Source organism: Tamandua tetradactyla, chromosome 6 (genome assembly GCF_023851605.1).
Source record: "Tamandua tetradactyla isolate mTamTet1 chromosome 6, mTamTet1.pri, whole genome shotgun sequence".
Taxonomy (NCBI): Eukaryota; Metazoa; Chordata; class Mammalia; order Pilosa; family Myrmecophagidae; genus Tamandua; species Tamandua tetradactyla.
Window position 1 is genome coordinate 30515285 of NC_135332.1, and position 22559 is coordinate 30537843.

Sequence of the window (22559 nt, forward strand, 5' to 3'; positions counted from 1 at the left end):
TCCAAAAATCAAAACAATTTCATCTTTTAAAAGAAGTTTAGCTTAAATACAGAACAAAATATTTCTATTTTATGTATCTTATGGAGAAATAAACTTACCTTTTATGAATATTTGTTAATATACATTTACATGTACAAATGCAATAAAGCCACAATCCGCTCAACACAATACAATTAGCATGCCTCTCAACCTATCACAATACAGTCTTTTCAAGGCACAAGCCTGGTTTGAATTCCCTGTTTTGTTATCTTATATGTAACCCTACTGCCAGGTGGGCAACATTTTCAACCAGCTTAGCCTCTGTTTAAAGCTTGCATATTTCCATGGGCTCAGCCTCTTGACAAATTTAGTGTTGTCATCTCTCCACTGGTAAAAGCAAACTCACTCCTGGAGATCTTCCATTTCCACCGATCTGAGTCATATGATTTTTGTCCCCATCAGATGCACTAGAATCTGGCATCCTTTTAAGCCTAAAAAGGGACCTTTCTCTACTCCTGACCCTTATTCCATATCCCCCACTTTGGCAGAGAAGATGCCAGAATGAATTATATTACATGTCCTACAACAGTGAATCTCAGAGCAAAGTTGGTGTTGACTTTACCTCCTGGGCAATCACCTACAACAGATCTCCCTTTCAGTGTACCCGGGTTCCCACTAGTCCAACGTCAGTTAAATGTAATGTTTTTGAAATAAATTTTTAAGCCTCAGTTTTGAAAAACCTAAAGCAGGAACTTTAAAAAAAAAAAAAAAAAGTGAAATCTGTCCCTTCAGCCTCTACAGCATTTATTCTCTTGGGCAGATACTAGATGAGTCTCAACAGCCAGGTTCTATCCTGGAAAGCGTGCCCTCTTGGTGATGAGACCTACCTGAATATTTTTTTCACAGTCTGTTTGCTGGTGAAGGGACAGCTCACTTTCCAGGACAAACTTCTTGCCACATTTATCACAAATCTGCATGCGCCTATGAGTAACGTTCATGTGCTTCTCCAGGTACCAGCGAGTATTAAACACCCTGGGGCACTTCTCACAGGTCAGAGTCTCTTTCTCTTCACACTTAGCTTTCTGGACTGGTGCTCTGGGCTCTTTTGTGGCCCGCTTCTTACGCTTAGGTGGTTCTACACTCTTCCTACGACCTCTTGTGGTTCTGGGAGTAGGGGAAGTAGTAGCTGCAGCAACAGAGGCAGCTCTCCTTGTTCTCCTTTGTGCAATGCTGACTTTCTCCACTATCTTCTCCTTTTTCTTCTGCTGTTCATTCTCGCCATAGTCATTGCTGTCATCTGTGGCCTCTTCCTCACTCTCTTCCTCTTCCTCCTCACTACTTGTTTTAAGAACAGGAGTCTCTTTGGACTGAGAAGAGACACCCTTTTCCCCTTTAGACACATTTAATGTTTGATTATTAAGGTTTACCTCCACTATGATCTGCTCCCTTTTGTAAGAGACTTCTTCCTCCTCTTCCTCTTCTGTGTCATCAGAATTCTCCTGGTCTTTAACAGGATGCACGTCGGACACTGATCTTGTCTCCCTGAAATATGGTTGTTCCTCTGTTTCATGGAGATGCGGTTTGCTCATCTTGGTGTCCACTACCACAGAATAAGGACTTCCTGATTCCCTTTTGTACACTTTGGTGGACAGGTCAAGTTCTTGGTTGGCACCATGATAAAAAGTAGATGGCACTTGACCACGACGGCTGTCTTCTTGTGCCATCCCGGCTACATGCACAGCACAGTTTTCAACCAGCTCTTCACAAGAGCTGGCTGTGTGGCTCATTGGTAAATGGCCCAATTTATTAAGCAGTTCAAATTACAGAGAAATAGCTTTAAAATAGAGCAATTATTAAGACTTAAATTTTTTTCCATCCACAAAGAATCACTCGAATGCAAAAAAGGTATTCCTGGAACCTGTGTGCAATTCTTCTAGTGCTACAGCACCAAAGCATAAGTCAAAAGGCTTGGTAATATGGCAAGAGTGAAGCACTAGTGATTTTTCTTTTGAAGACAGCTGCCAGTGGCTTGGAGCATCTTATCTACAAAGAAAAGCAAAAAGGAGAATAAAAAGTCAGTAACACGATTTCTTTCTTATAGCATGCACTTCAACAAAAGCATAGCTAAAAATTACTAAGCTCTTTATATACAATGCTTTATATGGATTAAATGGTTCAGTGTGGGCCATTACTTTATTGGATCTCATGAATTCAACAAATACTTTCTGTATTTGTACAGAAATGTAGATTCTATGTCAAGAGCCACATATCTATCCAATTCACCAAGCTGCAGAGCTTAGCACAATGCTGTGCACATGGTAGGTGTTAAGTATTTATCTGATGGATAAAGAATATCTAGTATTGCACAGCATTCTCTATTCTAGATGCTATGGACATACTGATATGGCAGAATATATGGTCTTCGTTCACAAGGAGTTTACAGTCTAGTTATACAATATGCACTCCACATGAAACACACAAGGGCTTTATGCTGGCTGGCCCCCTTTTCAGTATCAGTCATCAACATCCACCACAGTGATGGCTCATAGAACAAAGGTGGTAGTGGGGTAGGCACTGTGAACCAGGGAAATAAGCAACTAATTGACATCATTATATAAGAGAAAAAATGTCCCTGGCCTTAAAGAATTTATAATCTAGTTATAGATATTGTTTTAAGGTTATTAGAGTAATTTGAAGTTGCTAAGTATATTTAAATTTGTTCTATGTATAGCTCACTAGAACCATTCAATAACTGGGTGATTTTTCATATGTCATTTGCACAGAAATCTAAATTCTAAGTAACAACCATTAGGTCGATATGGTTCCAAGAAAAATAAAACCATCCACTGAAAAAAAGATCAGAAGGGCAAATAATTTGCTTTGTGACATATACCTCACATGGCTGTTTAGCCAGCTCCCTAACCTCTGAGTCATCTCAACATTACTGCAAACACATACCCCATCGAGTGGGCAAAAGGAGGAAACTAATATGTACTGAATGTCTGTTACATGGTGGCACTGTAAAAATACTTACTGCTCATTATCTCGATTTAATCCTCACAAAATTTTGGGGTAGATTTTTAAATTCATTTTTTATTTATATCAAAGTCATCATAAAAAAAAGCACACATAGTTTTAAAAGCCAAAAATACTACTAGGTTTGTAACAAAACTCAGCAGTTCTCTGTTCTATTCCATCCCATCCGAGTTCCATACCCCAGTGGCAATAATGCCCAACAATTTTTGCTGTTTTCCTCCTGATATTCACTTCCAGATTATGATATGGAATATGATTATATTCCTATTTATTGACTTTGCTTTTCAACTTTAGATATTATTTCTTGTCTTCCACTATAGTTTTCTTACCTTATTGCTCCCAGTGCTTCCCTTATCCTACCAATATGCGTATCACAATTTTTTGTTAAATCAGTTATGTATTGTGTGGTAGTAGTTTGTTTCAGGTGTCAACTTGGCCAGGTGAAGGTGCCTAGTTCTATTGCTGTGGACTTGAGTCAATGGCAGGTGAACCTCATCTGTTGCTAATTACATCTGCAGCTGGCTAGGAGGCGAGCCTGCTGCAATGAATGATGTTTGAGTTAATTGGCTGGTGCTTAAATGAGAGAGCTCAATGTAGCACAGCCCAAGCAGCTCAGCATACCTCATCTCAGCACTTGCAGCTCAGTCCAGGCCTTTGGAGATGCAGAACGGAATCACCCTGGGGAAAGTTGTTGGAACCAAAGAGGCCTGGAGAGAAAGCCAGCAGAGATTGCCCTGTGCCTTCCTGTGTAAGAAAGAACCTCAGTTGAACATTAGCTGCCTTTCCTCTGAAGAACTATATGTTAACTAAATAAATCCCCTTCTATTGAAAGCCAATCCGTCTCTGGTGTGTTGCATTCCGGCAGCTAGCAAACTAGAACATACTGCTTATATTATATACATTTATACCAAATTTTTGCTATCTATGCATTATGACTATGTATACCCACAACTAACATTTCTATCATTTCTCTGCATTCTATTCCTGTGGATTTCTTCTTCCTTTTTTAAAAATTCTTTTATTTTCATTTTAGTGAAATTTCAGAAAGGAGTGGTGATAAATGCTACTTTTACTTGGCATCTGAGCAGATATATTCATACCTTTTTTTTGTATTTATAAATGAGGAAATCATGGTTCAGAGAGAATAAATAATTTGTTGAAAATCACATATTTACTAAATGACAAAGGCAGTGTTTGACTCCAGGCCTGCTTAACTCCAAGCTCACAGTCTCCATATTTCTACTATGAAACCATCACCTGTTGCATCTCAGAAGGCAGATAATATACCTCAAGAGCTTGTGTAGCTCTAGTGGAAAATATACTATTTAGAGACTGTGTTGTTTACTGTTGGCTGTTTGTGAAAAATTATTATAGAAAAAGGATGAATTCAGAAAAGAATTGCTGAGTTTACAATTAGAAATAAAAGGAGTCCAGAATGTCAGGGATTTGTAGGGTTAGAAAAGGGAAATGCTTAACATAAAACTGAGAATGTCTTTGAGCTACAAAGACTTAGAATTCACCCTTAAGACAAAGGTCAAATCAATGATTTGGCCTCCACAATCACTGATAAACTCTCTTAACTGAATTAAGGTAGTATTCAGCAAAACAGCTTCTCTAAAAAGAGGCTAATGATGAAGCTCTTTCACCAAAGCAGTCTCTCAACACAGCTTTTTTTGCTACGATGCATATTTCCTTAATGTGAATGAGTGTAAACACTATAATAAATAGGGAAATGGTATCAGTGTAACAGAGAAGTCACGTTAGTTTATATTGAATTTTTTACTAGCAAGTTAATGTTTTAAGTGATCAGGAGCAAACTTTCTCACAATTAAAGAAAAGACCTTAGCAATATGTGAAGACCTTAAGAAAAAAAGGAAGTATCCTACTTCTGTGCTTTCTTTTAAAGCCAGCAGTGGCTGGTTTAGTGGCTTCATGAACCACTACACTTTCCACTTTATAAGATATCTGGTGAAATTGAAAGTGTATATTTTTCTTCCTGTGTTTAAAAAATAATAATAGAATTTTTGATTGCTGAAGCCTATCCCATGGATCAAATTTTTTATTTTTATGAAACTGGTCCCTTTGGAAGTGAATGTCCTCAAGGCTCCATATTTCAGAGGAGGAAACAAGAGTCCTTGAGGTTAACCTATAAAGATGCAATTGACTGACAGAGGCTACAAATGCCAGTGGCAATTTAATATATACTGTATTTATAATTGTTATTGTTTTTATTAGTGCATTGGTTACTGCATTCCACAGATTTTGAGTGGTCTGTATCAACTCTATAATTTCCTATAAGCCCCATGACTTCAGTGTACAATTTTGCAGAATGTGAGTTTTTTTGGAAAGCAAATGTGGCATAAGAGCAGAGATACCTTTACTGGGAGACACCTTTACTCAAAATTAAGTCAACGAAGACACATTGGGACCCATAAAGCATAGCTATACAGCAAATCTAAGAAGTATGGCTAGAAAATAACTGTGGATATGGATAGGACACATGGGGTTAACTGGAATAAAATAAAAACCCAACTAAGTTTTTGAGTGAGTTTATATTGGCAAAAGAACTACCAACTTGGGCTAAAAGAGACTGTGACTATTTAAGACTTAAAAACCTTTGGATTCCCAACCACATATTGCAAGAAGTGGGCTAAGAAAGCTATTCATCTCCCAAAGAGGGCATTTTCCCCAATGTCTATTTGGCACTGACCAAGGACCAAAGAAGAAAGAAGAGGAGGAAAAGGAGGAAGGCGGGGGAGGGAGGTTGGGAGGAGGAGGGCTGCTGCTACCACCACCACCACCACCACCATCCATGAGGATGAAGATACAAACAACAGAAAAAATAGATGAGAGCTTTGTCTAATGAGCAAAATCAAGATCTATTCAACAACCTTCTCCAACCTGGGGTAGGTGCCCTATCAGTGACTTCTCAGAGGTAATTCAGAATATGCTGCAGTCCAGTGACATCTATATGTCCCCTATTCTCTCCCTTTCAAATGGGAGTGTTTCCTTTTATTATCCTATCATGATCATTAGCTATATTGAGGGCAGGAGTGGTTGGGGCAGGCAGCAGATAACCTGCCAATTTCTTTCATCAGTTTCTGGATCAAGAGGAATAATATCTTGACCTGATGTAGAGACTACTGTCCATCATCTCTTCGTGAACAGACCACCAAGTATACCCTTGCATCACTCAGAGATCCTGGACTTTGAACTTGATGCCATGATTGGCCAGGACGTCAGGGTTCTCTACCTTGGAGAGGAAGTGAATCTATTTTGCCTGTATGAGAGAGAGAGTAGACTGAATACAAGATGACCAAGAGGACAGTCTGTGGTAGATGACCATGCTGCTCACCAAGTATTATCAGTGCTCTGTCTTCCTGGCACAGGTGTACTATGCTTCCTGGCCCTGTTGCAGTTGTGTGGGTCGACATAATAGTTCTGGCCATCATGTTGTAAAGGTAAGTGATGTGACTTACTTCTGAGCTACTGTATTTAATTGCTAATGAGAGACCTCCAGTCCTCTTGCCTCAACATGGTGACCATCTGCTTGGATCACTGAGTGATGATATAAGCAGTGCCCCTTTACTGATCTATTATGGTCACGTAGTGTGAAAAAGACACTTGCTTGTTTTAAGCCACCTAGACTGGGGCATAGTTTGCTATTGCAGCATAACCTAGCCAATGTTAAGAACTATGAGTTATCTGTCAACCAAAACCACTGATTTTAATGTTTTCAGTCTTAAGCCAGAATGTAGACAGCAGAATTAAGTGAAAAGTTAAAAAGCAGAAAGACAAAGGGCTGAGTTCACAGGGGAATCTTCTATCACAATAAATTAGAAAGTATCTTTCTTCTAAAAACTTCTAATTAAAGCCCTTAATTCTATTGTAAATGACTAGCACATACATGCAACCCCACATGAACCTCAAAGTGACATCTCACCACCATTCAAATCACAAAACAGAAATGTCAGTAAATCATACTGTCACAATAGAAAACTAATTGTTCACTTTGAAATACACATGGGCTCTCTTCCCATATTTTACTTTCTTCATTCGATTTTGGCAGCTTTTCACTGAGTTTTGGTAAGAATTTTCTTTTTCTTTCCAGAAAACTTAGAATATGACTGAAAGGCACAACAGAATAATCTTTACAAAACCAAAACACACCAGTGAAATTAGGACCTTCCATTTTTCATTATTCTACTCATTGTTTATTCTCCACCCCCAACTTATTTAACACAAATCACTTTAATTTTGTATAAGACTCTCTAGGTGAGAGCTCTTAAGAATCTGAAAGTAGGTAGAAGAAGCAACTAAGAAATAACCTTGACATTTGGAACTGTTTAAATCCATCTCTCTATGGTATTAAAAAGTTCATCTGTTCTCAGAGATAATTTTCTACTCTTTCATAAAATAAATTCCAAAATAAAGTCAGTCACTCTTTAACGTCTTGCTGTACTTAATATACACATTATTCTATACAACTCAGGGGAAAAACATGGTGTGTATGTTGAGGGATCCTGGCACTCTAAAAGCTTGACCAGTTACTGGGAAGAAAACAGAATTTTAAGAAAAAAACTAGAAAATATGACAGCATATTATATGAAGTAAATTATAGCTTCCAGAAGGTTTTTCAATAACATTTTTTCCAGGTATATAATCTTCAATTGCTTATTTACATTGCTTTAAAAGGAAAATAATTAATTCTGTTCCTTGAGAAGTTTTAATAGTTGTTGTTTTTTGAGAAATTCAACCATTTTTATTCTATTAAAATATCCTGCTGATGGCAGCGCACAGGTCAGATTTGGCAAAAAAAAAATCCTGCTGGCAAAATAATTGAAAAATATTCTATTTATGACTAATCTTTTTTATTAATTTTTTAACTTTTTAAAAAATATAACAAAACACATTCTTAATTTATGATCATTCCATTCTACATATATAATCAGTAATTCACAATATCACCACACAGTTGCATATTCATCATCATGATCACTTCTTATAACATTTGCATCAATTCAGAAAAAGAAATAAAAAAGACAACAGAAAAAAAGTCATACATCGCATACCCCTCATCTCTTCCTTTCATTGATCACTAGCATTTCAATCTAAATTTATTTTAACATTTGTTCCCCCATTATTTATTTTTATTTCATATGTTTTACTTATATGACTAATCTTTTCAAGGCAAAAGAGCAAACTACAAGGCATATCAGTCTGCTACCTCTGCTTACTCCACTCCTTTCAGAGCCAATTCCACTGACCTGTTTCCAAAGCTCACACTACCCATATGCTTCCAGACCATTGAATAGAGAGCATACAACCGTCTACAAGGATCAGGTCCAAACTAAAGTTATTAAGAAACTGAAAGGAACAAGGAGGGAAGCATAAGTATTGGCAAAGTTCTTCCAAAAAAAGTATCAACTAGGAAGACATCTTCATGTCTGTGATAGTGATGGTCTTATACTTTATTCAAAATTTTGCTACTTTTGCCCATTTCACCTTTCTCTTCATTAGGAAAGTATGCCAGTGACACATATATCAACTGACAACTATGTTCAAAGTTTTGGACGACTGAATAATAATTTAACATCTACTATTTGCTTATTATAAAGCAAAAAAAAGAAGTATAAAGTAATCCAAAAATTCAGAAGTGAGGTAAATAACAGTTAGTTGGGAAATTGGGAAAGGTTGATGAAGGACAGTATATTTCAGAACAGCCTTGAAAGGAAACAGAGTTTAGACTGGCAAAAAAGGACATTTCTAATGAAGAAAACTCGGAATAGCATAATAATAGTGTATATTCCTGAACAGGGGGCAATTTAAGTTGTTTAGTTTTGCTGGAATACAGGAATTGTGGATGGGAGATGTGGCAAGGCATGTGAAATAATGCAATAAAAAAGGTGGACAACATGGAAAGCTGTGCTAAAAAATTTGTAGTTAATTTGATAGGAAAGATGGAGCCACTGCAAATTTTTAAAGAAAGGACTAGTATGATTAGAACTGTGTTTTAGGAGTCAAATTATATAACAGCAAACAATTATAGGCCTATATTTAAGTATATTTTTTGAAATATATATATAATAAAAACAAATACATAATCAAGCAAGACAAAATACATTTAAAATAAGAGACTGACGTAGAAGAAAAATAGAAGATAATGCCAGAAACTAGGATAATAAATAAAATGCAAGTACAAATCATTCTATACTAAATCCTATGATATATCAGTACTAACTAGAACAAAACAAATATCTGAATTTCAATTTTTTAACTTCTATAATAGGCAAATGGTGCTCCTCATAGGAGATAATTAATTGCCCTACCTAATAATTAAATAGAATCTAAACTCAATGTCCATACTTAAAAACTTTATTTTTTTTCTAGATACAGTAAGTTCTACCTGTTTGAAATTAATGAAATCTTGCCAAGTCCCGACTCTTCCTTAAAAGTAACCTCTATCAGTAGGAAACCCGTCAATAAACTTTATGGTGCACACTGGAGTCATGAACCACTCAGGGCACTCAACTGCCATATAATTTTAACAAATATAGTGAGTCATTTAGATCCCTTGGTCTTGTTTTTTAAATAAAACAAACCATATTATGGCAAAGGATGTGAGGACCAAAGGGAGTAATGAAAGGACCAATGAACTAACTGGGTTCAATTTTAACCCAATTTTTTTTTTTTTTTTTGCTTGGGCAGGCACCAGGAATCGAACCTGGGTCTCCAGCATGACAGGTGACAATGCTGCCTGCTGAGTCACCATGGCCCACCCAATTTTAACCCAATTTTTGATAGTCAACCCTTAAATTTTAACAATCTATACCTTCGTCTATCAACCAGAAAAACGAGAGCCAAGGAAACAAACTACATAACTGAAAAGCTTGGTAAATTCTACTCTCTTATCTGCAAAATGCATATGGGAATGATGATTTTAAAAAAACTGCCTATTAGGGCAGTGTAACGGTGGCTCAGTGGCAGAATGCTCATCTGCCATGCCAGAGACCTGGATTCGATCCCTGCAGCCTGCCCATGACAAAAAACAAACTGCATTTTATGATGATTAAGTTTACATAAAGCACATTTGTCATAAATTTTTTAAACATTTATTAAATGCCTACTATGTGTGAGACACTGTAGGAGCTTTGAACACCCTTAAGGTGTTCAAAGGCCTAACCAGGGAGACAGACATAGAAACCAGTAACCACAACAGTGTTACAGGTACAATAACAAAAGACAGCATAGCATAACGGTTAATGAGACAGACTGCTTGCATTAAAAATATGGCTCTGACACCTACCATTGGGATAACCATGGACAAATTACATAACCTCTCTCTCTATGCTTTATTTTCTGCATCTATAAAATGGGGATAATAATGGTACCTATACCTCATGGGCTTATTACTGGGATTAATATTTACAAAATGCTTCATTGCACTTAGCAATAGTAAACACTCTTCTAAGTGTTAAATAAACACTCATCTATACATATAATGTACAGTGGCAGTGTGGAGAAGAAGGTGATTAGTTGCAGAAAAGATGATGAGGGTGTCAAGGACAGTTTCAGAGATGAAATAAAGCTGGAGCTGGTCTTGAAGACAGGCAGAAGTCAGACAGTTGGAGAAGAGAGACAGGCATGTTGCATACAAGAAATAGGTATGAAAAGATGGGTAATTTACCACACAGTATGCTTTTACTAAACTTATTTAAGCATTATTGCTCTATTGCTGTATAACAAAAGACCTGAACTGCTGCTGCTCCTAATTTCAGTTGAATAACCTCCCCATTGTCATTGCTGGTAAGTAAAGAACAAGGGCTAGAATTCTGGTCTTCTAACTTCTAGTTCCAGTTCATCCCACTGTCTCCTACTGAGCTAAATAGTAAACAGCATTATCTCAACAGATGCACTTAGGCCTTGAACAAATAAATACCTATATGACACAAAAGTAAAAAGTAAAAAACAAAGTATTCAAAGGTCTAAATTTTATCCTTGGCAATGGAATTCACACTTCCCTTCCAAATGCCCTGCATGTGAGATTAATTCACATACATATGTTGTGAATTATACTTGATACACCTGCAATTTGTGTTTCATATTAACCATTTTTTGACACGCTAAGGGCTAAAAGCTTAAATTACGTTTTAGTTCATTTTCTTGCAACAAAATGGTTAAATTTTCTAGTGCATATAACTAAATAATTTTGTGGTCTTTAAACGTGGTGTTCAAAGTAGAAGTTATAAAACAGAATTTATAATGAAAATTTACAGTAAAAGTTTCAATATCACAGCATAGTGATAAGCATCATTCATTTCCAAAGGTGCTCACAAAATTGGCCTGGAAAGTACTAGTTACCACCACCAATTTACATAAGTCAATTTTACAATAAAACCTCAAATGACATATATCACTGGGCCATATTTTAGATAAGCTTTATAATACATTCTCAGATGTCTATATTTTATATAGCTGAAAAGCAAACTAATTTAATACAATCTAATCAAATAAAAATTGACATGTCAAAAATTATTTTTTAAATCAGTCCATCTACTTCATTCTTTGTAAGAAATGGAACTGAGAAATGCCTGTCACTTTTAGTTTTGTTTTGTTTTGTTTTGAACATGGGCAGGCACCGGCAATCGAACCCGGGTCCTCGGGCTTGGCAGGCAAGCATTCTTACCTGCTGAGCCACCGTGGCCCTCACTTTTAGTTTTGACAAGCTTTATAAAACTAAAATTTCTCTCTCCAGCCACCACAACAAGCAATTTCACCACCCTCCCCCTGTCTACGTTGGACATGACTCCCAGGGGTGTTGACCTTCCTGGAAACGTGGGACAGAGATCCTAGAGTGAGCTGAGACTCAGCATCAAGGGATTGAGAAAAACCTTATAATGAGCTGAGACTTAGCATCAAGGGATTGAGAAAACCTTCTTGACCAAAAGGGGAAGAGTGAAATGAGACAATGTGTCAATGGCTGAGAGATTCCAAACAGAGTTGAGAGGTTATCCTGGAGGTTATTCTTATGCATTAAGTAGATATCATCTTTTTATTTAAGATGTAATGGAGAGGCTGGAGGGAACTGCCTGAAAATGTAGAGCTGTGTTCCAGTAGCCATGTTTCTTGAGGATAACTGAATAATGATATAGCTTTCACAATGTGACTGTGTGATTGTGAAAACCTTGTGTCTGATGCTCCTTTTATCTACCTTGTCAACAAAGGAGTAGAACATATGGAATAAAAGTACATAATAGGGGGAACAAATGCTAAAATAAACTTAGTTTGAAATGCTAGGGTAAGGGGTATGGTAGGTATAATCTTTTTCTTTTCTGTGTTCATTTTATTTCTTTTTCTATTGTCTTTTTATTTCTTTTTCTGAATTAATGCAAATGTTCTAAGAAATGATGAATATGCAACTAAGTGATGATATTGTGAATTACTGATTATGTATGTTGATGTTTTATTTGGTTTGTTAATTTTTTTAATTAATAAATTTAAAACTAAAATTTCACTGTATTTTTACACATGCATTTAAATTTAAATTTAAAGCTATAGTGTTTACTGAATAATATGCAAATACAGCTGAAGGAAGAGGACAAAGGAGAGGTGGTCCTCCTAGATACTATCTAATTACCTTCAAGCATCAATAGTCTCTGCATTTCTTTATGACAATAAAAACTAATGTACATTACTGATTCTATAGTCAGTTTAAGCAATTTAACGTTCACCAATGCCCCCTCCACCCCGCCCCAGGGGCAAAGAAGAAATCAAATACTGAGTAGGCTATACTGCAGGACCCAGATGATTACAGTGCATATTCAAAACATTTTTCCAATATTCAATTCAATTTACAAATGTCCCTTGAAGATAGGAGAATATAATTTAAACAAAGGAAAACATTTTTAAAGGAGGGTAAGAAGTTTTGTGTATATTACTGTGATCTTTTCTGCTAAAAACTAATCAGCAAAGTCCTGGCTACATGAATGTTCAAATAAAATTCAATGCCCTTAGAAATAACCAGAAGAACAAATCTACAAGATATATAATCTTAGAACTTCTCAGTCTAGCTTTGACTGAATGCAGTTATTTCATGCAGTAATCCATTTTCAAAATAACGAACTATGCAAGCTCTTACAGAAAACACATTTATTGCAGGGTTGTAACTACTATTTCTAAATTCTGAGATACTGAGATATTTTTGTATAACCTGGCCATTCCCTGAAACATCAGGTATTTATATGACACCTGAGACTCAGTTAGAGCTCTGAAACTATGTAAGTCAGCATTACTCCATACAGCAACTGTTTAAAAGGATGAAAAAGCCATCAGACTTCAATAAGAGATATGAATGAAGCTGATCTGGATAGGACTAAAGTAAATCAGAATTCAGGATAAAGGATGAGCTGGTCCATATTTTAAAACTTCAACTTCTATGTGAGACCAAAGGAAGGAGATGTTTATTTGGTGCAAAATTTATATTTTGGGTAGTGCATTATCTAATTTGACTTGTATGGTCAGTTTATTCAAAACACCATAATTACATGGAATCTTGAATAGGGCGTTGAGAACTTGTTGGTTTGTACAGGTTAGTGTGATGTCCCAATACATCCCAGAGTAATTTGAGCAGACAATAAAAAAGTATTTGCAAAGTTCTCTTGGTAAAAAAGAAAGGAGGAAATATTAAATGTCCCCATTTGGGGAATTCTTGATATTTTCACAAGTGGTAGGGACAACCAATTCAAAAGGCTAAGTCCTCGATATTCGGGTTCAACGCTATGAAACTTATTCCTGCAAAGGAGAGAATCTACGCCTACTGATAATTATGCGTAAGAGTCACCACAGAGAACCTCTTTTGTTGCTCAGATGTGGTACTTTCTCTAAGCCAGTTTGGCAGGTGAACTCAATGCCCTCCCCACTATGTGGGATGACTCCCAGGGGGATAAATCTCCCTGGCAACATGGGACAGGACTCCCCGAATGAGCCTGGACCTGGCATCATGGGATTGAGAAAGTTTGCTTGACCAAAAGGGGGAAGAGAGAAATGAAACAAAATAAAGTATAAGTGGCTGAGAAATTTCAAACAAAGTTGAGAGGTTATCCTGGAGGTTATTCTTATGCATTATGTAGATACCATTTTTTAGTTTATCATGTTTTAGAGCAGCTAATGGGAAGTATCTGAAACTACTGAACTGTATTCCAGGAGCCTTGATTCTTGAACATGACTGTATAATGATATAGCTTTTACAATGTGACTGTGTGATTGTGAAAACCTTGTGTTTGATGCGCCTTTTATCCAAGGTATGGACCCATGAGTGAAAAAAAAATAAGGACAAAAATAAATAAATAATGGGGGGCTAATAAAATAGGGTATACTGAAATACTAGTGGTCAATGAGAGGGAGGGATAAAGGTATGAGATGTAAAAGTTTTTTTCTTTTTTCTTTTTATTTCTTTTACTGGAGTGATGCAAATGTTCTAAAAATGTTCATGGTGATGAATTGTGTATTCACAAATGTGATGATACTGTGAGCCACTGTATACTTTGGATGAACTGTGTGTGCGAAGATATCTCAATAAAAATAATTTTTTAAAAAAGTAAAAAGACAACCTACAGAATGGGAGAAAATACTTGAAAACCACATATCAGATAAGGGTTTAATATCCAGAATATATAAAGAAATCCTACAACTCAACAACAAAAGGAGCAAAAAACTTGAATAGACATTTCTTCAAAGAAGATCTACAAATGGCCAAAAAGCACATGAAAAGATGCAAAACATCATTAGCCATTATGGAAATGCAAATCAAAAGCACAAGTGTGATACCATTTCACATTCACCAGAATGGCTACTGTGAAACAAATGGAAAATAGTAAGTGTTGAGAGGATGTGGAGAAATAGGAACACTCATTCAATGTTGGTGGAAATAGAGTATGATACAACCATTGCGGAAAAGTTGGTCAATTCCTCAGAAAGTTCAGTATAGATTTACCATATGTAGTAGTTAGGTTCTGGGGTCAACTTGGCCAGGTGAAGGTACCTAGTTCTATGGCTGTGGACCTGAACTAATGACATGTGAAGCTCATCTGTTGCTGATTACATCTGCAGTCGGCTAGGGGGCATGCCTGCTGCAATGAATGATGTTTGATTTAATTGGCTGGATGCTTAAATGAGAGAGCTCAATGCAGCACAGCCCAAACAGCTCAGCGTACTTCATCTCAGCACTCAGCTTAGCCCAGGCCTTTGGAGATAATCACCCTGGGGAAAGTTGTTGGAACCCAGAGGCCTGGAGAGAAGGCCAGCAGAGATCGCCCTGTGCATTCCCGTGTAAGAAAGAACCTAAGCTGAAAGTTAGCTGCCTTTCCTCTGAAGAACTGTACATTTTTAACTAAATAAATACTCTTTTATTAAAAGTCAATCCATCTCTGGTGTGTTGTATTCTGGCAGCTTAGGCAGACTAAAATACCATATAACCAATCCCACTTCTTGCTATATACACAAAAGAATTTAAAGCAGGGATTCAAACAGATATTTATATGTTCATGTTCACAGTGACATTGGTCACAACTGCCAAAAGATGGAAGCAACCCAAGTGACCATCAACTGATGAATGGATAAACAAAACGTGGCATATACATACCATGGAATATTTTTCAGTCATAAAAAAGGAATGAGTTTCTGATGCATGTGACAACATGGATGAACCTTGAAGACATCATGTTGAGTGAAATAAGCCAGACAAAAGGATAAATATTGCATAATCTCACTGATAAATAATTAGAATAAGCAAACTCATACATGTCAGATACCAGAATATAGGTTAACAAAGGGAGAGGTGGGGAGAGGAAATGTGGAATTAATGCTTAGTTGGTATTGAATTTCTGTTAGGAGTGGTGAAAGAGTTTTGGTAATGAATTGGGTGATGGTAGAAAATCATTGATGAATGTAATTAAAACTACTATACCATATATTTGAATGTGGTGAAAAGAGTAAATTTTAGGTTATAGAAACGTTACTAGAATAAATTTTTTTTTAAATCATAGGACTGTAAATACAAACAGTGAAAGCCTATGTAAACTATAGACCATAGTTAAGAGTACAATTATAATAATATTCTTTCACTGACTGTAAAAAAAGTACTACCCTAATGCAAAGAGCTAATAATTGCAGGGTTTATGGGAACTCATATTTTCTGCATGATTTTTCTGCAAACCCACAACTTCTCCAAGTAAAAAGAAATCATACTAAAAAAAAAAAAAAAAAAAGACAGGGTAGTCAGGGACAGCTTCTTTGAAAAGATAACATTTGAGGAAGGATCCTAATGTAAAGAAGCCAGCTAGGTAAAGATCTGACAAAAAAGTAGCCTTCAGAAACAGCCAATATAAAAAGACTTGAGATAGGAATCAGGTGGAAAGAAGGTCAATGAGGCCAGAGCACAGTAAAGGATGGATTGGGCATTACAAATGAGGTCCAAGAGATATGTAGGCACCAGTCACATAGGGTCTGGTATACCCCAGTTTTGGATTTTTTATTCTAATTACAGTTATCAGTCATAGAAGATTAAATTCAAAGTACATGACTGATATAATCTGAATTGTTTTTTTAAAAAATCATTCTGACTGCAGTATAAAAAATAGACTATAGGGAGGCAAATGTGAAATCAGATCATAAAGATCAGTAAGATGTTTTGATAGTCTAAGTAAGTGATAATGATGGCTTGGACTCAGATGGTGGAAGTGACAATTGGGAGAAATGTTCAGGTATCTACTTTGGAGACAGAAGTAAAAGAACTTGCTGAGAGTGATGGAGAAAGTGTGGAGGGGAAAAAAGAAAAATAATCAAGGCTAATGCCTAGGTTTTTACTTAAGCAAGCAGAGAGATGCCAAAGACTAGGAAAGAGCAGTTTGTAGGAAGGAAAGGAAAACAGAAATCAAGAGCTGTATTTTAGATGCTGCAGTAAATAGTTGGTTGCAGTAAATCATGGTAGACTCTTTGATTTTGTCCAGATATTTACCCACTAGGCAAAGTGATTTCATCCCTTAGCTGGAGGGTAAATACTAATTTCTTATCCCCTCCCCTTGTTAGTAATTGGTTAGAAATGGATCTATGGCCAAGTTTTGGACACTGAGATTTGCGTGGAAGTCTGCTGCAAGGTTTCTAGAAAAGGTTTCCTAATTCATAAAAAAAGCATAAGGAAGAAACAACCACCATCTTCCGCTGCACGTCATCTTGTCTGGATGTGATGCCTGGAACTGTGGTACCCATCTTGAAATCATGATGGAAGCTGGCCAAAGGACAAGGCAGACATGTTGAGGCTGGTAGAGCAGAAAGGTGGAAAGAACATGGATACTGGATGTTAACCACACACTTAAATCAATCCTAGACTGAGGCATCTTGTTATTTGTGATCATAAATTTTCCTTGTTTTGAAATTATTTTTAATTTGACTTTCTAGTATTTGAAACCCAAAGCTTCTAATTTATACAGTCATGTTGTTTGAGGGGCAAATAAGACATCTAAGTAGAGTTATCAGTAGAGAATTGGATATAAAGGTGTGGATATCAGGGTAGAAGACGGGGTTGGAGTTATACATTTGGGAAACACAGGCATACAGAAAGAATTTAAAATTTGGGGTGTGGAAGACAGAATGAAGAGAGAAACGGGGCTAAACACCAGGTCTTAGGGCACCCCAAAGACAGAGGAGAAATAGTTAACAAAGGAGAAAGAGAAGAAATTAACACAGGTAGAAGGAAAACCACTCAATTGCAATGCACAGAAGATAAGAAAAAGATAGAAAAAGGTGAACGTTGAATTTAGTGACTGAATAATTCCTTAACATGAGGCCTCTTTCCCTTTCTTTGTTTTTTTTATACATGGGCAGGCACCGGGAATCAAACCCGGGTCCTCTGGCACAGCAAGCAAGCGTTCTTGCCTGCTGAGCCACTGTGGCCCACTCTGTTGTTCTTTCACTAGATCTCTTTTCCCTGGAAAAACAGTCTTGAATTAATTAGGACAATGGTTAAGGCTCATACTTGAGCTGAGTTCTAAAACTATCATTGGGGCTTATCTATGGGGCCTACTTAGCCTCTTTTAGCCTTGATCTTTTTGTTAAATGAAGATAATAATGATATATCTCTAATGGAGCTAGTGTGAGGATTAAATATGATGAACCTAAAGTTAATACAACACTTGGCACAAGAAAAGCAAAAATGTTAGCTACAGTGGTTGTAATTAGCCTTCTTTACTCCTCCTCCATTTAAGTTGTTAGAAGAAAAAGCCACACTGGTGTGCCATAAATTCCTGCTCTCCAATCTCAGCTCATTGGCACTTGGCAATATAGTTAGGACTCAATTCCCTCATATCACAATTTATTCCAGATACCCACCATTCTCCTCCAGCCTTTCTTTCATTCTATCCAGGTCTCTCTTTCAGATCTCTCTTACTTCACAGGGAAAATTAAGATTATTAGGAATGTATTCTTAAACTTGTTTAAATCTGTTTCTTCTATCTGCCCAATTTCTAGGGTGACTCTTCATTCAGAGATTAGGTGCTCAGGCTTTGTTGATCCCTTTCCCTCTGGCTCTTGCAAGCACAAGTTTTTGTTCTGTTGATAATAATGCCCCACCCCTCTCCTCATTTCTCTACAGGACTCCATCACCCATCATAGTAAGTCACAGTCAAATCTCTATCATTAAAAATAAAAAGTAAAGCAAAGCAAAACTTCCATGGCTAACTCCATCTCTAACCACAACCCTCCTCTCTTCCCTTATGTTTCCAGCCAGGATCTTGTCCACGTTCCTATATTTTATTTCCTCATCATCAATTTACTTTTCTTTTTTTTAATTAAAGAAGTTGTTGGTTTACAGAAAAATCATTCACAATCTACAGAGTTCCCATATATCACCCTATTATCAATCTACTCTCTGACTCACAGCAATTGGATTTCTGTTTCCATCACTCCACTGAAACTGTAAGTTAGTGACGACTTCCCATTGCTGAGTCCAATGGGCAACTTTATTTATTTATTTTGCATGGGCAGGCACCAGGAATCGAATCCGGGTCTCCGGCATGGCAGGCGAGAACTTTGCCTGCTGAGCCACCGTAGCCCACCCAGGCAACCTCATTTTACTTCACTTCTAGCTGGACCTTTCAAACTAAAAATTCCATCTCCTTAAATAATTTTCTTTCTTATCATAATTTCTTCTAGGTATTTGTTTCTGACATTCCTTCTAAAAGTTTTTCTTCCCCCCTGCCCATCTCCTAAATACTGATTTCTAAAGTTCTGTCTTTAACAGATTTTTTTTTAACTTTTCCAAGTGATAGCTCATCATTCTTATGGCTTCAAATTCTATCTAAATACTGAGAACTCCCAATCCTTATTTCCAGGGAAGATCTCTCTTTGACAATTCTCCATCTGGCCAGAAATACAATGGTAGAAAAAGGAGGCCCTTTGATACTCTTACCACCATGGTTGATTATATCCTCTTCTGAGCCTCAGTTGGAGATAATATAGAAATAGTATCTATCATGGGAACTGACCCACTAGTTATAGATGCAAACAAACAAAACACACCATTTTACAGTCTTCAAGAAACAACTGTCCAGAAACACCTTTTAGTTAAAAAAAGAAACTGCAGTCCCACCTAAACTACTAAACTACCTACCAAAAATGTACATATGCTAAATCACTACAGAAGAGATGTATGTGCCTATTTGGTGGTGGTGGTGGTGGTGGTGGTGTGCCTATAGAGAATATTACTTCACACAATCACTAAATATTAACAATTCTGTTCTCTGTGTAAATGGTATCAGAGGGACAGTCATGTATAAATATGGACAAGATGTACCCTGCTTTTGAGGACCTCAGACTCTAATGAGGAGTACAAACAAGCAATGACCACATAATATGATAAATGCCACCATAGAGGGTGCACAAGGTACCCAGGGAGCCAAGAGAGGAGTGTCATGGAAGGGGGAAAACTTCATTAGAGGACGCAATTGCCAAAGTGTAATGCACAGGAAGAGTAAGAGTTGTTAGCCAAGAGAAAGTCAGGAAGTGAGTAAGTAGCAAAAAGGTGAGTGTGAGAATAAGACTTACGCAGGCAAGAAGGGGCAGCATGCACACAGACTAAAAGGGGGAAGAACCTAGACTGTAATGTAATGAGGAGTGGGAGCTGAGGAAGGTGGTGGAATACAAGCTAGAATGGAGCTAAAGACAGAAGAAAGGTTTGAGTTTGATTCTTTTTTTAAAGGGACAGTCATGAGCATGTTTAAATGCTGATGGGGAGAACACCTCTTACCACAGAAGAACTCCATTACAAGAAAACATTTTGGAATCCATTACAACAAAAGTTCATCAAATTTTTAAAAATTATATATAAAGAAAGAAAAGTATGATAAAGTTATAATCTTCATTTCAGAACACATCAGCCAAAGGAAAAAAGATGTATACATTACAAAAAATACAAGGAAAGGTAATATAGTGCCTAGTTTTCTCTTCCTTATATTATAAGTATGATTCCAATATTAAAACACAAACTCCAAGTACTAAACCACAAACGCCCAGGTATTTTTTAAAATGCAGTTTTATTGAGATATATTCACACACCATTCAATCCTTACAAAAAATGCCCAGTTTTTTTTTTTAAGCTAAAGACATCTATAATATACCTACTTAAATCCAATTTCATTTGGAATAGCCTCCTAAAATACTTTGTATTCATCACTTTCTCAGATTTGGAAAGTTTTTTTCTTTCCCTTTGGTCTTATTGAAGAAATATGTTGTCTTGAGACAAACTTTCTATAAACTAGTGTACAACCACATAAGAAAATATTAAAACATTTTCATGTTCACTTCAGGAAATTCTAAACTTTAAAACCACTCCAAATTAAAATATGACCACTTCAAAGAAAAGGGGACAATATCAAAGGTAAGACCAAAACAGCTTTTGATACAAACCACTGCATGTTGCAGAAATAGTAAGTTAGTTTCATTTTGAATGTATTGTTTGTTGCCCTCAAGGGATATGCAACTTTCGAGCAAGAATTTTTTCATTAACTGCCAGGTAAAGCAGAGAGAGAGAGAAGAAAAAAAAAATCAATATTATCTTCATGTGGAAACACATCTCAACACTTCATTTTTAAGGGAAGAAAGGCACAATCTTTATGCACACAAACATACACATACATGTATCATATCGGTTACGTCTCTGTTACTGGTGACATACCACTAAAATTTTAACTCAAGGCTAAACTATAGAACACAAGGCAATTTAACAATCTGTTTGTGAGGAAGAAACATCCCTCAGCATCACATAAAATTATTCTTGGCTATTTGCTCCGTGACACGACACAGTAATAACCTGAGCTGGTAAAGCTGATGGAACACGTTCAAATATACAAAGGTTTTCTCCACACTGAATTCTTAACTACCTTTTCAGAAAATGTGGTTCTCTATATGAATTGTGAATGACTGTGCATGTTTCAGTAAACAAAAAAATAAATCCCAAACATCCAAATTTCGGAATGTACTATCTGTTCAGGACACTATCTCCTCTCAAATTACAAAGGAGCTATTTTTAGGATATAAAATTAATTAATTAGTAACAGTAATTCTGGACATCATCTCAACTGCACTGAACATCTAAAAAAAAATGAGCCTATGAGCCTCAAAGGCACTGAGCCAAAGAGGAAGTGAACAGACTCCTGGCTTGCAGACAAATGAGTAGGTGGAGGAAGTATTTACGTGGGGAGATGATTTTTATACAATGCCTTTATTAATCTAAAGAAAACCACAGCTCTTCACAATATATGCACTATAAGTAGATATAATCAGTCTAAAACCTTAATAAAATGCTCTGTTTGTTTGCTTTGTGAGTGTGTGTTTAACTTTTGTCATAATCCAAATCCAATGAGTGGTCAAAGAATGCTGATTTATTGCCAATATGATGAAGCATTTGGACAAATGCAGTGAATGCTCATTTAATGCCAATATGACGAAGCAGGCTGCCTAGCCAGAGACCTAGAGACATGGGAGTAAGTCTAAATCCTTTTCATTTAATTATGGTAAGAAAATTTTTTAAATAATAATGCGGATTTTTACTGTAATATCTTTAAATATACTTCCCTTGTCAAAAGAATCAAAGAATTTTCACCCAGTTCACATCAATCAAATTTTCTATCACTACTTTTGACAATATCTTTAAGAAATGTGCCTAGAACAACCAAGGATACTTCTGTGGTTTTTTTAAAATTTATTAATTAAAAAATTTAACAACAAACAAACTAAAACATTAACATGAGATCATTTCGTTCTACATATAAAATCAGTAATTCACAATATCATCACTTAGTTGCATATTCATCATTTCTTAGAACCCAAGGATAGTTTTGATCACAAAGTGTATTTGCTTCCCCGACCAAAAAATTTATCTAAGAATCAGAGTTTCTGCAAATAAGTATTACTCTTTTATAAATGTAAGAGACTTGTTGAGAGAAAGAACTAATCAAGTATATAATTATTATCTACTTTTCTCCGTTAAAATA

General features: G+C 36.3%; 1 protein-coding gene across 7 annotated transcripts in view; it reads right to left on the bottom strand.

Annotated features, from left to right (window-relative positions):
• The window catches only part of ZNF652 (zinc finger protein 652), a 65745-nt gene that overhangs the window by 25600 nt on the left and 17586 nt on the right, over window positions 1-22559 (bottom strand). For 2 of the 7 annotated variants that reach the window (XM_077164691.1, XM_077164690.1), the window contains 3 exons: window positions 17224-17330; window positions 3637-3759; window positions 867-2022 (listed from right to left, as the gene is read on the bottom strand). In XM_077164691.1, coding sequence (XP_077020806.1) covers window positions 867-1766 — 900 coding nt within the window. In that variant the 5' untranslated portion in view covers window positions 1767-2022; window positions 3637-3759; window positions 17224-17330. Of the gene's footprint in view, window positions 1-866; window positions 2023-3636; window positions 5697-17223; window positions 17331-22559 lie in introns of those variants that run through there. The other 5 variants (XM_077164693.1, XM_077164692.1, XM_077164697.1 and 2 more) reach the window with 4 other exon arrangements.